General features: G+C 37.1%; 1 protein-coding gene across 20 annotated transcripts in view; it reads left to right on the forward strand.

Moving 5' to 3' along the window:
• ANK2 (ankyrin 2) overlaps window positions 1-16,641 on the forward strand; it is a 627,576-nt gene that overhangs the window by 310,603 nt on the left and 300,332 nt on the right. For 5 of the 20 annotated variants that reach the window (XM_044767342.2, XM_044767351.2, XM_070504617.1 and 2 more), the window contains exon 1: window positions 129-289. The exons of 6 other annotated variants lie outside the window; for them this stretch is intronic. In XM_044767342.2, coding sequence (XP_044623277.2) covers window positions 206-289 — 84 coding nt within the window. In that variant the 5' untranslated portion in view covers window positions 129-205. Of the gene's footprint in view, window positions 1-113; window positions 290-16,641 lie in introns of those variants that run through there. 9 more of the 20 variants (XM_070504607.1, XM_014863579.3, XM_070504609.1 and 6 more) reach the window with 5 other exon arrangements.

A 16,641-nucleotide genomic window follows, 5' to 3' on the forward strand; every position in this document is an offset into this window, starting at 1 on the left:
TTGAATCAGATTTAACAATGCAGTCAGATAAACAGTTGTGGCAGCTGCTGCCATGGCAACGTCACCGTCCTTACCCTCCCAGTGCGCGCCCCTTCCCCACCCCTCCTCCTCCTCCTGCTTTCCTCCAGTAAGTGCACACTCGCTAGTGGTCTGTACAGGCGGCGGGGTTTAATGGCACAGCTATTTTCTTTCCAAACTGTTCAAAATGATGAACGAAGATGCAGCTCAGAAAAGCAACAGTGGAGAGAAGTTCAACGGCAGTAGTCAGAGAAGAAAAAGACCCAAAAAGGTAAATCACCGGAATTAGGAATGTCTGTATATAGATGTGTGTGTGTGTGAGTGTGTAATATCGGTGAGGCTATAGAAACTGTGGAGTGTTTGAGTAACTATAGACTATAGCAGTGCCAAGCACTGCTTTTTAAAGAGGCAGGTGCCAACGGCTGCTTTCTGAGACTAGGAAAGGAACCCGTTCATGATGGATACACTGCCTGGAGCATGGTGAAGTGAACAGAGATGAGGTGTGTTTGGCATGTGGGTTACTGAGGATTGTGGCCACTGATGGATGCTTCTGGTGTTAACCGGGTACAGAGAGAGTCATTTTATTTTTAGAATGTGTGACTTTAAAAGGAAGTGCTAAGCAAGGTGAATCGTGAAGTAAAAGGAAGATTTTTGGCCAGATGTTTTTGCTCGGTGATGATCTTGAGATGGCTAGACAGCAAATGCCTTCTGATTCCACGCTAAGTGTATTCTTCCTAAGGAGAAAAGCTTGTTGTGACAGGAGAAATATGATCCCCAGCGTGATATTTCTTTGGCTTGCCTACCTCCTCTACGGTTTTCCCAGACATTGTGGTGGCTCTTTCATTGATTAAGATAAACAGCTAAGGATATTATGGGGCGGGGGTGTGGGCGCACAAAGCAGGCGCAGAATCTCTTACCCTGGCACACAGGCCCACACCGCTGATTTTCATGGAAGTGATACCAGGGAGAAACAGTGGGAAAAGATGCAAACTATTCGGCCCCACCCAATGCCAGCACTTCTTTCTTTATGGCCTGATTCCTTCTGGTAAACTGTTGCAGCCTCACAGAGCTCTTTGAGCCCCACCTCTGAAAGAGATGCCTTTTAAATATATTTTCCTAAAATCTGTTTATTTCCTGAAGCAATAATATGGTCAGGATATAGGATATAATTCTAATGTAAATGGTTCCAATGTTTGGTTTTGGAGTTTAAATGAGCAGATTAAAGAAATAATTATCACGAATAAACGAGTATTTTTAATTTTGATAATGTTGAAATTGCATTGTGTTTCAAAATTACAAATCTCTGGTGTACTAAACATCTGATAATAGAAAAAATTCAAAACAGTTTGAATCCTCTGATATTTAAAAGATCATTGTGTTAGCAAACAAGAGATTAGTATATTTGTATGGTGCCATGTAATTTGATAAAAATAAGCCTGCCCACAGATGACAATTTTTTAATAATAGCCTGGAGATAGTGATGCAATCTGATAAAGGCAAAGGATAATTCAGGGCAGGTCGGAACACTGGTAGAATGTCCTTTTGTACCTGAGGCTTCTGAATACCCCAGACCTCAAGGGCATTTTTATAGTGTCAGTTAATTGATAAACATTTTTTAAAAAAGAAAAAGCAAACAGAAAAGAGAAACAGAGCAAGAGATAGGAAAAAGAAAGAAAGAAAAAAGGAATTTTTGCTTGAATTCATAGTGTCATTTGAAAATCCTCTTAATTTCTCCCTGAAGTCCCTGTGTTGCGTTAGAAACAATATACTCAGAAGCACTCCAAGGGTGGTGAATGATCTCAAGGAGATTTTAAGCTCTGAGTGATGAGACTAAATTCACATGACCAAAGCCATCTTAAAGTATTTGAGGGGGTAAAGAAGACGAAATCATCATATGTAATAACTATAATATTTTTTAAGCTCCATTTTCTCAAACATACTTATTTTAGGAATAAATTCTTTTCCAAACTCTTAGTCAGAATGATAGCAATTAATAGCAAGTTTTGAATGTTTGTGTGTTGGTGGACATGTTCAGAGGCACATATTAAGTGAGCTGTTAAGACACAGTGAATATTGAGTGGTTAAAAGTAATTTTACCTAAAAGGAAAACACACACACACACACACACACACACACACACACACAAACATCCTTCAGCTTGTCAAGTCAGACATAGGTGGGTTTGAGTCTGAGCTCTAGCCATTAATATTGCGTGTTTGGAGTATGTATCATTTAATATCTCTGATCCAGGTCGTCATCTGCAAAACGTGAATAAATGCATATACCTTTGGTATTTTTGTCAGGATTAAAAATAATGTGTATAAAAATCTTTGAGCAGTATTAAATATATAGTTGATGGCAATAACTTCTAGATGTTATTACTGTTCCCTTAAGTGGAAATTATTTGTTGTAATAAGCCCTGTGGAAAGAAAGTCTGTTTATATTTTTGGGAGAGGCAGAATATAATATTGGTACTTTGCAGAGGCTAGTAGTCATTTTTCAAAATGTCAAAAGTTATATGCTATAATTGGAAACTTTTTGTTTCGTACAAATTATTGAGATTTACGTAAACGTACCTTAGGTCTTTAAATTGCCGCTTCACATCTTTTTGCATAGCAGGCAACTTAAATTTTCATATTTAGAAACTAGCCCATTAAATGTGCTTTGATGAGGATATAATAGTCAAGAGATAAACATCCCTAATAGGCCTAAAATCTGAGAAAAGCAAGAATTGGAGCAAAATCAACACCGCGTCACTTCAATACAGTTGTCTGTTTTTCTACCAGATGTTCGCATTGCATCCACTGCAGGATTCTATATAAGCATCCAGGATTATGGACCACCAGGCTCACTGAGGCCTGGGTGCTGAGCTCACATGCTGAATCATATTCCTTGAAAACACGCCTCTTCCTCTAGTAAATATCTAACAGATGAGCCATAATCCACTTGTTTATTCTATACCTCACAAAAGTAATTCTTCTGGAGGACAGAACTAAAGGATCCTTTGCCACGAAACCCACAATGTGAGAAAAAAGGTTCAGGGAGATTATTTCATATCAGAATTGTAGAGAGTACCTTGGTGATAAAAATCCTTTTAGCTTTTCTTAAGAATGTCTATTCTGGCTTTAGTAATTGAGCTTGCCAATGTCCCACATGCAAAGGCAGCACACACCTGTGGTTGAACATGCTGGGGTTACAACTCACCGCACTGAGGGAGGATGCACATCATGGGGAATCATGTTAAAAAAGATTCATAGGATTTGGGCTTTAGATGAGTAATTTGGGGAAGGGTCTGAGAAAGTGGGGGCTCACTGTGGATTGGGTACTGTCAGAAAGTGGAGACGGTTCTCTGATTGTGTTTCCCAATAAATCTTAGCTCTAGGAGGACAGACTGAAGTGTTACTAAAGCTGTAGTCAGTAAAGAAGCGGCAGTCTCTTATTTAGCAGGAGAGGGGGATGTTTGGTATTTTGTGTCTTGGACTATGTTTGTGTTTCGTCTGTGTTCGGATGTGATAAGGGAGTGGTGCTGTTTTTTTGTCCAGCTCCATCACGACCACAGAGTGGCCTGGTCTGATGTTGATGCCCTGCGAAATTGTTTACGTTCAATAGGCGAGCACCAAGGTCTTGCTGATAGTACCAGACCAGCTCCTGCATGTCAGCAGCTGCTTTTCTCTTTCTCAAGCTTGAACACAAAGATACTTTTGGAGAGAGGGAGATTTATTTATTATTGGATGCTCTTTAGTGTCCAATAAAATAAAATAAATCAGATAGTAGCATTGCTGAAGTATTCATAGAAACGTTTTTTATCTAATACTTCAACAAAACAGTTCCTTTAAGGCCAGTTATTTAACACAAACAAATATTGCCCAGGGTGCAGATTTGGGGTTGATGGGGGTTCAGTGGAAATGAGGAAATGGGAACTACTCTGATTTTCAACTGAAATCCTGGACTAAAAGGAAGCAGTGGGACCTATGTGAAATGTATTGATGTAAGGGAGTTTTTAGCCTATTCTATATGCCAGACAACTCTGTAAAAATTCATTATTCCAGACAATACTTTGACAGATTAGATTGAAATAATCCAAGACCATATTAGTGTGCAACACCACATACTTTCCAATTTTGTATCAATGACATAGCAGTGGATTTGTGCTAGAAGAGTACAAGAGCCTTTGATAATTTACATAAATGAAAATGGAAATGCCCAAGCATCAGTCACAGGAGACAGAGCCATCTGAAGCCACTTGGCTTTGTGAGTTCTTTTAAAACAAGTGAACAATTAAAGGGCTTAATAATTGTTTTCCTCATTTGGTGGAATAACTATAAAACTATATAAAGGTTAAAATATAAATACTATTAGTTTCAACAGAATAGTAAGATAAAATGGCTTTGTAGGATACCTTATATTTATTTAAGATGTTTTGATCCTCATGAACATTGCAAAATATTTTGGTTATATATATTTTTATTGCTATTTACTTGCCACTGCCTAAATAGGGAGATGACAGTGATGCCAGATGTGTGATTGAAATGGTGCACCATTGAAATGTGAATGAAAGACATATTAAAAGGTTTATTTTTACAGCAGCCACAGAATGTATGGCTTTTTTAGTGGAATCAGGTAGTAGATCCAACATTTGGATGTTCAAATAGTCTTGCAGTCAAATTAAATTTGAATTTCGTTGGTGTCTTACCTAGTTCAATCAAGTCTGGAAAGTCTTTCAAGATATCCCCATTTCTTCAATTTTCCAAATAACTTATGATTTGCCCTTTTTTTTACATCAATTTATAACCCAAAATAGCATGTGTTGCCTGAAGAGAGCAATTCCTCATCACTGAAGGTATTTAAGATGACCATCTGTCCAATATGATGGAAATTTTTTTATTGGATGGAAAAATCCCTTACAACCTGGTATTCCATGATTTTCTTTCTATGTCTGTCTCTCTATTTCCATCTCTTTCTACTCACCTTGATGATAGTGATTTTTTCACTGCTAATTTCACATGTAGATATTAATCCTAGAATATCTTTTTTAAAACAAAGTGCTGTCTGCTGACCATAATTACCAGAATTACTTGGGTTTCCTCCTAAAAGAACAGAATTCCTGGAACCCACTTCTGACCTGCTCAATCAGTTTTAGGGATTTTTAACAGCTTCCCAACTCTTTGTTACGAACACCGAGTTACTTTAAAAAGAAGAATCTCTAATTTGAATTGAATTTGCTAGATATTACTTGATTCTTACAGTTAACGTTTGTTTACGTCTAGATGGCAATGCAATGACAGAAGACAGCAGAAAGCATTTTTTTCTATCTTACTATTATTCTACATCTAGCCCTAAAATTGCTTCACAAGCACCGTCTCATTTAATCTTCAAAATAACTCTCATTGAGTATTATTATCCCAGTTTCGTAGATGAGGAGCTGGAAAATCAGACACTTTATGTAGGGATGGTGCTAGAGAAATGATAGACATTTTTCCTGCTATTCAACAAATGATACATTTTGAACCATTTCTCCGTGGAAACCAGGGGCCAAGCTATTCCTCTGCGGTCTCTTCCAAAGTTCCTAAGGTACCTACAGCTTCGTCTTCTGCTGAGAGAGCCTCCATATCCCCCTGCCCCCATATTGCTTCCTATCTTTTATCAGTTGATCGCATTCTCCAAAATGCTCACTCTAATCTCTGGGAATAATATGTAAAGGTGATTTCTCTCCTGGCTGTCAATAGTGTTCTTCCAAGCAGGACTCCTCTTTTCCCTCGTTTTGCTTCATTTTGTGACATGTTGGTGTTGATATTTCTTTTAGTCTATACAGACAATGTACTGGACTTTGAAAATTCACCAAAATGAACAGAACAACTAGATACACAAAAATGAACAGAACAACTACATAAGTAGACAAGTATCTTCATGTGGTTTAGGCATATTAAATTAAGACATATCAACATAAAAAGTTGATCCTACTTTCTCAACTTTAGTTCTAAATATTCTGTTGAGAAACTCTGTTAGTATGTTATTCTCAGTAATTGTTCTATGGAAGGTTCTTTTTCATGTACTTTTTTCTGAACGGTTTGACATTTTTTTCCTTCTTGGTAAAGTTTCTACAGAGACAAGTGATTGCATATTGAAATAGAATTAAAATTTTTATCTATACTTGTTACCGTCTAGTCCTGATTCAGAGCATACTAAATGATAAGTATGCCTATGACTTTATTTCTCTCCTGACTGTATTCTGTTCTGATTCCTGTTGGTAGCAGAAACAAAACCACTGCCTATTTTTGTCTCAGTGGGCACTGGAAGGATTCATCACAACAAATAAACTTACCATCTCAATTTCCTTTTACTTAAAAGGGCAGAATTGGGATTGCTACCAAATGAGATGATCTTTTTTGATTAAAAAAAAGTAACTATTTTATACACAAGACTAAATAAACATGATAGGGTATTTCTTTTCTTTGAAATCCATTAATACTGCTAACCCTTTAGGAACGGTCAGTTTTTAAAAACTGGAGAAAAATGGTGAAATATGCTCTAGTTAATGACCCAAATCTAGAGGGTGAGCTTCTACTTGGTTCTCAGCCCTGGTTTTTATTCATGTTTTTCTGTTAACTCAAAGACAACTATCATCTTCTACCCACTAATTTGTGTTTGTGCTCATTAAGACAAAGACTTTGATTTCTAGCATTTGCTTAATGAGCTTCACTTTCTAAGAATCAGCTTGTTTAACTCAATTTAATTTAGGTGTTTCCTCCTAACGCATAGGAACGCTCCTTTAATTGAACAATTCTGTGTTGGTTTGCTGGGTGTACAGCACTGTAATAGCTTCCATGGCATCGCTGGGCTAAAAGTCAATGGTTGATAACTTTACCAAACTTGTAATCTGATTGAGCAGACATTCCTGTCCAAAAACACATAATGAGCAATCCAGAGAAATATTATGACTATTATGTAATGCTCACAAGTATTGTAAATAATAAGTATTATGTTGTGCATTTCCAAAAATAAATTCTAAAGGAGCCTTTAGAAGGGTGAGAGATCAATGTGATTTTATTAAAACATTAAGCCCTACAAGTGAATGAGCTGTAGCCCTGAGCCTTGAATTATGGCTACTACTTGAGTATGAAGGAAAGGAATACACAGGCAACCTGTCTGGCGCGAGCTTAGCTGTATGATTGCAAGTCACATTAAAGATTAGGACACTGTTGAAAGATTTGTTGTAGTTCACAATCATAGACTTTGTGGGTGAACTCCCTGTGACATGTCCTTATGCTCTGAGCCTTGGTCAGTTCTAGACTTACATTTTGGAATCCATCTTGTTTGGAGGACTTATTCTGTGTCCATCTCCTACAGCACATATCTTTTACTTTTATTTTTATTTTTTTTGAGGAAGATTAGCCCTGAGCTAACTGCTGCCAATCCTCCTCTTTTTGCTGAGAAAGATTGGCCCTGAGCTAACATCCATGCCCATCTTGCTCTACTTTATGTGTGGGATGCCTACCACAGCATGGCGTGCCAAGCGGTGCTATGTCCACACCCAGGATCTGAACCAGCAAACCCCGGGCCAACATAGTGGAACATGGGAACTTAACCGCAGTGCCACCGGGCCGGCCCCCAGCACATATCTTCTAAATCACTCATCTTATCTATGAAGCCTTGCCCCATATATATTCGTGTTTATAAATCATTTCTGTAGTCAATAGGAAATTCCAATAAATATGCCTCCAAATTAACAAGGCGTCTTGTCTAGTTAGGGATACTTTTTGAAATTATCCAAATAATCAACCTCTGCTTTTACCTGAAGAGATGCTGATATAGCTAACCCAGGGCTATGATGACCTAGAATACTTATTCAGAAACTCTTAAGCCGCTGTGTAGTAGCTGAAAATGGTTCTTCTCCTTTGGTTATTATTATATCTGGTATATGTTAGCCCACTTTGTGTGCTGGCATCCTTTTGAATTTGCTCCGAGTAGCTAGGTCCTGTTTGATTTTCGGATCCTTGAATGTGAAATTCATGACTTTTCCCTCCTTTCCACTGCTGGTCTGTCCACAGGTTTCTGCACATGGTCTTTGTCCATCTTCACCAGCAGGCAGAGTGACTCATAGCCAATCATTTTACCCTTAGCTGCCTGGACTTTCTACCCATAAAATAAGGACAATTATACTCACTGCCACTTCAGAGAAGACTCAAGGTTAAAGAGAAAGAAGTAACGGGGTGTTTTAGATGTAAAACTATGGAAACAGAAGTAAGTGTTAGGATCTGTGTTGATTTTGGAAGTTTGAAGAAGTTAAAAATGAAAGGTGGGCCATCCTAGAATGTTTTACCAAGTACTAGTAAGCGACACCTTTTTATAAGTGTTTTAATATAATAATGTAATAATTTACTATAATGCTAGTCTTTAACAACAAATATTTCCATGTGACAAACTGAGCCTTTTAAAAACTTATTGAAAACTTCTTTAAAAATCCAAACATAATGAAAATGATATATGAGAAACTTGGTATTTTCTGTGTCAAGATTTCAATTCTCTATTCAAATAATGCTTATCCCTAAAGATTCGTTGTCTCAGGTTTTCTAAGTGTTTGCCCTGAATTCTGAGTGTGGTGGCAGAATGCCTTCCTCTCTCATTTTATAGCACTGTCTCATTGTAATCATTGCACATGAGGGTGGCAACAGAGCTAAAGACCAATATTTTAAAATGAAAACCAGGAAGGAAAAAAACTAGAACACGTGCAGACACTTTGCATTCAATAGTTTAGAGATGCCGTTAGAACTATCCATCCAATTGGCTTATCAAAATTGGTTTGAATATCTGTTTAATTTTCTCACATTCAATCAAACCCGTTTTAGATATGTTTAACCTGGCATCACTGTATAGTATTCTCCGTGTAGTTGACACAGTAAATCATTTCAGTGTCCTCTTAAATCAGTCAAATTCAAAAGACGAGGTCTGCATATGAATTTGATATGTGTATGTTGTTGACATGAACCGTAGTAAATGTATTTAATAATTGTCTATGCAATTTAGGGTTAGTAGGACTTACCACATATCAATTGTGTAGAACAGTTGTTCAAAAGCTCATATTTAAATGCCAATGAATTACTTTATAAATAAAACAGCCTATAGGAATCAGTTCTGTTCTGCCTCTGCATGAGGAGGAGAGGGGTACCATAATGGTGTATTCTTACAGACCATTCCTCTGCCCCAGGACTTCGATGTGGCTGTATGCCACACACCTGTGCATTGCTGGGTCACACAGCATATAATGGGAATGTGTACCTGTGACAGAGGTAAGGCAAATTTGTTACACTCAAGGTTGTGATGATTCTTTTAAATCTCCTGAAGAAAAGCTGATATGCCCTTCAATACGGTTGTCAGCTTCCTGACTTGTGTAGAAAGTCAAGTCCTGCTCTATCCTGATGGTAATGTTGTATCCTGCATAGTACAAGGTGAGGACTCCTTGACATTGAGGAGATGTCACGTAGGTAGCTGCTCTTCCACCCATTTCAGAAGGCATGCAGAAATGTTTGTGGACTCAACAGGATAAAATAGGTTTTCATCTGAGGTTTAACTGCAGAGTAGTTTTTTTGTGTGGATTTCAAGGTCTGATAGTTGTTTGGTAATTTTGAATGCATAAATCTGATATTAGAGTAGAATTTACATTGCAGAGTTTACCCCCTCGTTCTGTCAAAGGGAGCTGGTTCTCCCAAGACAACCTACAGAATGAAATGAAACAAATGACAGGAATAAAGTGAAGTATACGTATAAAATTCTTTTTGTGAATTTTGTATTTGTGCTTTAAGAACTCAGAAATTGGCAACACTTTCCTCATAGCCTATGATTTGTAGTACAGTAGAGACTCTGCAAAACCTCAATGTGAATTACCCGTTTGTTTTCATAATTTTGGACTATTTTGAAAACCACGTTTGAGTAGCATTAATAAAGCATTCCTAAGTAACACATTGCTATGCTCTGCTCTGAGACTCAGAATAAGTCCATGTACTGAGGTTTTAGGATGAGTGTGATTGGGTTTTGGTTTGAATTGCTCAGCTGTTTAGGGCATAGTGCTAATCTAGCCACTACTATTTCACACAAATCAGTTATCTTCATTTAGTCTCTAAGGCATGCACTTCATTCTTAACCTCAGAGAGTAGCTGATCAAAGGGAGACAGGGCAGGAGAATACTGCTAGATGTGTACAAACCCAAATCCATTACCCAGACAAGCATACTATTAAAAAATGGCTATTCTAGAGCCAGCCCTGATGGCCTTGTGTTTAAGTTCAGCACACTCCTCTTCAGTGGCCCAGGTTTGGTTCCCCAGCACGGTACCACACCACTCGTCTGTCAGTAGCCATGATGTGGCAGTGGCTTGCATAGAAGAAATAGAAGGATTTACAACTAAAATATACAACTATGTACTGGGGCCTTGGGGAGAACAAAATAAAAAAGAAGAAGATTGGCAACAGATGTTAGCTCAGGGGGAATCTTTCCAAGCAAAAAGTAAAAATTAAAAAATTAAAAAAATTAAATGACTATTCTATCAACAAATATTTATGCATCAAGATTATCCCCTAATTGCTTATCTCCTCAACATGAAAAGGAATTCTGGTCCTTTGTTGAAGGTCCGTATGAGGAGTAACAATCGTAATATAATGAGAGTAAAATGGAGATCCTTTATGCCTTTATGATGAAGTTTACCTAAATCAAACTTGTTTGAATACATTATGTCTTATCCAATAAGCTGAACAGTTTAATTATAGAATAATTCTTCATTAGGAAAATTAGTTCACCTTATTGGAACAGCATTTTACAATAACAAATAATAAGCAATAGTTTAAAATATTGAGAGCTTATCATATTATGTGTCAGCCATTGTGCTGAGTTCTACATAGATTATCTAATTTTATTTTCAGAATAGTCTGATGAGTTGGTACTATATTATCCCCATATTAAAGATGAGGAGATTGATGTCTAGAGGGATTGAAAAGCTTCCCTGATTGAATCCATATAGCTACTAAATGATGGGCTCTGGATGTTACCCCAGATCAAGTTGACCATTCTGCCTGTCTCCAAACCCCTGTGCTATATATGCTGATAGAAAAAGTTTTAAACAATTAAAATAGGATGAAGAATGAAAGATATAGAGGTTTCTTTATGTCCAAAACTCACTGCACTAATATGCCTTTGCTAACTGGTCAATGAATCTAAAAAGCTATTTTGATTGATTTTTCTTTTCAAATATAGTTCAAAACAGAAGTATAAATCCAAATAGCAAAGTGGTTTTTATGTAGTTGTTGACTACTTAAAATTGTCCAGTGCTTCTGTAATATTCAAGCCAGATGTGAGTTCTCAGTCTGAGCACTGGAACACTGAAGAATGAAGCTTTATGTGTTAGTATTTCCATCTGCTCTTCAACTATTTTTGTCAAATGGCTGTCACCCTTAACATAGCCTCTTCAATATAAGGGGGAATTTGTTAGTAAGTTCACGTTGTTTGTCCTAATTCAAAAGGTCACTAAGTTATCATGTGCTCCATAATCTCATCACACGCAGGGTCCTCTGTCCAGCTGTTAAACAGTCAGTAGGAGAGACTGGACTGTTACATGGCGCGATCAGCCGTAGTCTAGTGGCCCACGTAGGCACCTGCACTGTGAACTATTTGGGGAACGGGTAGCAGGTCTGTTGCATCTGCAAACTTCCCTGTGGCCTGACCCCGAGTGGCTTCCACACCTGATTTGTGAAGGTAGTTCTTGGGCAATAGCAACACGTTATACAGATTTTGGGAACTTACTCTTACTTTGACAGAAGCCTTGATCAGCTAAAGAACTACTGTTGGAACCATTTTCTGAATCACTGGCCAGAGTCCAGTGGAAAAGCGAAGTTCCTCTTCTTATTGCTTCTTTCTGATGATAGTATTAATCGATGATTATTTTTTTAAGAAATCTTATTTTTAATTTATCTCCATGTGAAGACAATTAGTGTAATGGAAGTACTTTTTCCTTTGCAGAGCAATTGATTTTTATTTTCATAAAGGATATTGGGAGGTACTTTTTGTAGGCTGCCTATAGAACATCGTCAAGAGTTTGGGAAAAATTCTGTTTACACATATGCATTTGGATTATTCTGAGGCTCAGATATGACACTATTAGAAATGGTTTAGAAACTTTTGGATTTTTGAAAAAACAGTGATGACCATACTATAACTCATAGCTGCCTGGATATTTGAAGTGTCTTTATTATTACTGTTGTCATAGAAGGTTTTTATAATGAACTATCCTCATTCTGAAAACTTAATACCATGCCATTTGCAGATTTTATATTCTTGTATAAAGCTGGATTATTAATTTTAAAACTATAATTGAATTTCCAAATATTCAAACAGGCTTAGGGTGGGTTTGGCTATTTTTATCTGTGTATCTCATGATCTATGATGGCAGTCTCACATTCCAAGCCAGGAGTCAAGGGTCATGTGGACACTGTCATGGAATGGCCTGATCTATAATTCAAATATCGTGTACATTCCAATTTAGTCCTTGATAATAAAAGTAATATTACTGTGCATTTTGGAATTTTTACTATTTGGAATGTTTCTCAAATTCATGATCAATCATCAATAAGTTTGGATCTTATATTCTTTATATTACTGTCTGTACCACTCTTTGTATATTTGTATATGAATACATATCACCCTTTTATATACCTTTGTTAATGTCCAGAAGAGCCTCATTTTAAGTAGAGATTATTCAATCCTATATGAATTGCAGAAGTGAATAGTTGTGAATAATTCAGTAAGCTGAGAATATGTGGTTCAACATGGAACTCCGAGAATATTTTTGATAGAAATAATTGCATCTCAGGGGTGACTGATACTTAGGCAGATGTGACTGGCTACATCTTTCAATATGCTGAATGTTCTGGGATATGAGAGTGATCCCTTTGCATCCATTCAATTGCAACTGTCTAGAACACATTCATTTACTATTTGTCCAGTAATTTCAAGGCTGTATAGCCAAGCTATTTAAGAATAGGATTAATATTTTGCCTTCTATTTCTACAGTACTAATTTGATTATTTTCCCTAGGCCTACCATGATGATGAGCAATTATGTCTTTTGACCCTAAAGTGACCTTGAGGAAATGAGGTGCTTATACCAATTTCGATAACAGATGACAAGTGTCTGTGTTATAGCTAACCAAAATTCAAATTCTAAAGTGTAATATCTACTTGGAATTTAAGATTATAAAATTGAATGTGAAATTTAGTAAGAACTTATCCAGTGGATTATATATGACTATGTATATATTCATATATATGCATCTGTGCATGCGTATGTATAACAAATATTATCTTTGGAATATTACCAAATAATAGCAAAAAACACCATAAAACTTGCCATGTCTCCTAATTGATAGTATTGGATTATTATTTAGTAAAGGCTTTCAAATCATACCTGCCACTAATATTAGAGATAAGATAGTATTTGATAATAGTCATTATTAAAATAAGTTCTGGAAGAGGTGGATTTCAACATTACTTTCTCAGAAAATGTATTGTAGTTCTTGAGTTCACTTTCTTCCATGTGTCTGGTCAAAGTTTGATTTCTTTCATGGTGCAAATGTGTCTTTTACCATTGTAAAAATAATTGTTTTTGCCACAATCAAAAAACATTGAGAAATAGCATACAACTGAAATCTCCCATTGATGTAAACTACTATGAACGCAATAAAAAGAAAACAAAAACAAACAAAAAAACGTTGTCTGTTTTTGTGTGGCCACTTTCTCAGTTGGAAGAAGAGGGAAAGCTAAACAGACTGATAAATAGTAATATACATCTATGATATTAATTACAGATTATTTTCATTTGCTGGCAGTTATAAGTAGGTATTTTTTCATATTATAGTTTTAAAAATTCTTGAAAATTAACAGTAAATATGGAAAAAAGCTGAATTATGGAAAATGGTATTTTGTCTCATATAAAAATATTACTATATTTTAAAATTATGCAACTGAACTCAATGAAAATGTAAAAGTAAAGCTGTAAAATAAATTTCAGGGCAATTTTGAGTAGACGTTAATTCTTGCTAATTTTCAACTAAATAACATTTGAACTTGTTTAGGTTGCGATGGAAAAAATACATTTCTGCTTCTTTATTTCACTTGATGCCTCAAATGGCACCTTACTTACAGAAAGCTCTCCATTCAGCTGCTTTTAATATAATGTTATTTTATTTTGGGGCTGACCTAAAACAGTTAACTGAAATTTGATTATTTTCATAAACACAAAAGAGTACTTTTTTTCAGTAGGTATGTGCAAATGGCTTTCTTCCCATTGAAAGTCATTTTTGGAACTTTTAGTGATACGATCCAGTTTAAGCTGTGTTGCTTTAGGTGTTAAAGATGTGCATTACTTAACTTAGAGAGATTTTGCCGCATTAATTCTTTAGGAATGTGAAGCCCTTTAGAATTTGATATGACATAAGTGCATTTTGCTGTGAGTCTAACACTAGACAAAGGTCCCTTCCACCTGCCTCATCATCTCTGTGTGCAGATTGAGCTCGCTATGAATGCCGTGTGGCTCATGATCCTGATGTGATCTTGTGCCTCTTTTAGTCATGTCTCCCCTCTGCAGGTGCCAGCTGTTCTGGGAGCATAGACATAACAGCAGGCGGCGCCAGTCAGGATTCAGCTAGCGTTAACCAAGAGGGGCTCTACGTTCCATGGAGGCACATGGCCACCTTTTGTTTTTCCCATGTCAGCAACACTTGTCTCCCCACCTGCCAGCCCAGCTTACGTACCTCACTCTAAGAGCTCAACTTGTGCTGGTGTACCTTGCTGCAGAGTACGAACCCATCATTTTGAGGAAATCCAAACTAATGTGAAAACTTTTGAGAAGTAAACTAACTTTTATTTATGATTTAAGTCATGAATTGTAATTAATTTTCTTGTGCATCTGTAGAACCTCTAGCAAATACAAAATTTAGAATTGAAATTTAAACAAATATAGTACCTCTCAAATTCTACAGAAACATACCAATAACACCTATCCTGTGTATATAATAAAGGTAATGTTTTTTTAATTGCAAAATCAATATATATCTGAGGGCTCTCCCTCCCTCTCTCTCTTTGTGTGTGTGTGTGTGTGTGTGTGTGTTTATGTGCATGCATGCAGGTGACTTTAATGTGTGATTCATACTAGTTTTCTTTGAGAGCATAAACTTTTAGAGATGCAAGTAGCTTAAAGTAGAGCTGAGATTAGCTGAAAATTTCCAAATCCAAATGTCTTTTTTTTATATGAGAAAACTGAGACCCAGAGAAGTCAAGCACATTGGCCAAAAGCATGTAAACATGAGTCTAGACTGCGTGTCTCCTGACTCCTAGGACACTGATCTTCCTATTGCTTAGAGGCCATCTTAAAGAGCGATCAAAGCCTAGCCATGAGAAAGAGCATGTAAGTGCTGATTGTGAGAGAGGTACAGCTTTCGAAATGCCCCTTATCTGCTGGATGAAGGAGAGGCAGTGCAGGTTGACAGTGAGGACAAGCCATGTTTCTAACACCAAGTGATATACCAAGTTTTCATCTGCAAGGTTATTAGCAAAAGCTAATTTCCTTTTATTTACTAATCAAATGCTTCATGAGAATTTGTCATATTGGTGCTACCAAACCAGTAGGTGTCTTTCAGCTGTGATTTGTGAAAAGAGGGCTGCTTTGCTATAGTCATTACCCTGCAGTCCACCTGGGTTCCAGTATATATTTTATGATACCTTAAGGCCTTTTTAAATTAGGACTTTAAAACCAACTAAAAAGGTAACTGAAATCAAAACATTATTAGGAAACTGTATATGGATTTGTGGAATCGTTAACACACATTAGTCTCATAGAGTTGCTTGGTTCTGCGTAGTCTGTGTATTGCTTCAAGTGTTAGTCCCTTTCTACCTTGATTCACGTTGGCTCCCCCCAACACACCCACAGTCACACGTACATGCACACACACACACACACGCAGGCATATGCACTTAGGCCTATTACGGTTTTTGTAAGCTGACTGCAGGGGCTCCTGGACTCATTCTGTAAGTGCTTAAAGTTCACTTACTGTGGTACTCTTATTAGGAAGATGTCTTGGTTACTGGTGGGGATGCCCTTTGTTCATCCACATATTCATTAAGTCTGCACTCAGTACACATTTATTGAATGCTTCTTAATGGCTGGACACTGTGTTGTGCAAAATACAAAATCTAAAAATTAGGGAGGCGTATTCTGTGCCCTGCTGTAGAAGCAGAGAATATGCATAATCTGCCATAGGAGCACAGACTATACATCGCCTACTATGGGAGCACAGAATATACACAGCCTGCACACAGGTAATATCTAGTCTACTACAGGAGCACGGACTATACATCACCTGCTATGGGAGTAGAGAATAGGCATAGCCTGCCATAGGAGCACAGCCTATGCATAGCCTGCTGTAGGAGCACAGACCATACATCACCTATTACAGGACACAGAATATACATAGCCTACTGTATGAGCACAGAATATACATCATCTACTATAGGAGGACAGAATATACAGAGCCTGCTATAGGAGCACAGAATTTTCCCGGCCTGCTTTAGGAGCACAGGAGGCCC

This window comes from Equus asinus, chromosome 3, assembly GCF_041296235.1.
Source record: "Equus asinus isolate D_3611 breed Donkey chromosome 3, EquAss-T2T_v2, whole genome shotgun sequence".
Taxonomy (NCBI): domain Eukaryota; kingdom Metazoa; phylum Chordata; class Mammalia; order Perissodactyla; family Equidae; genus Equus; species Equus asinus.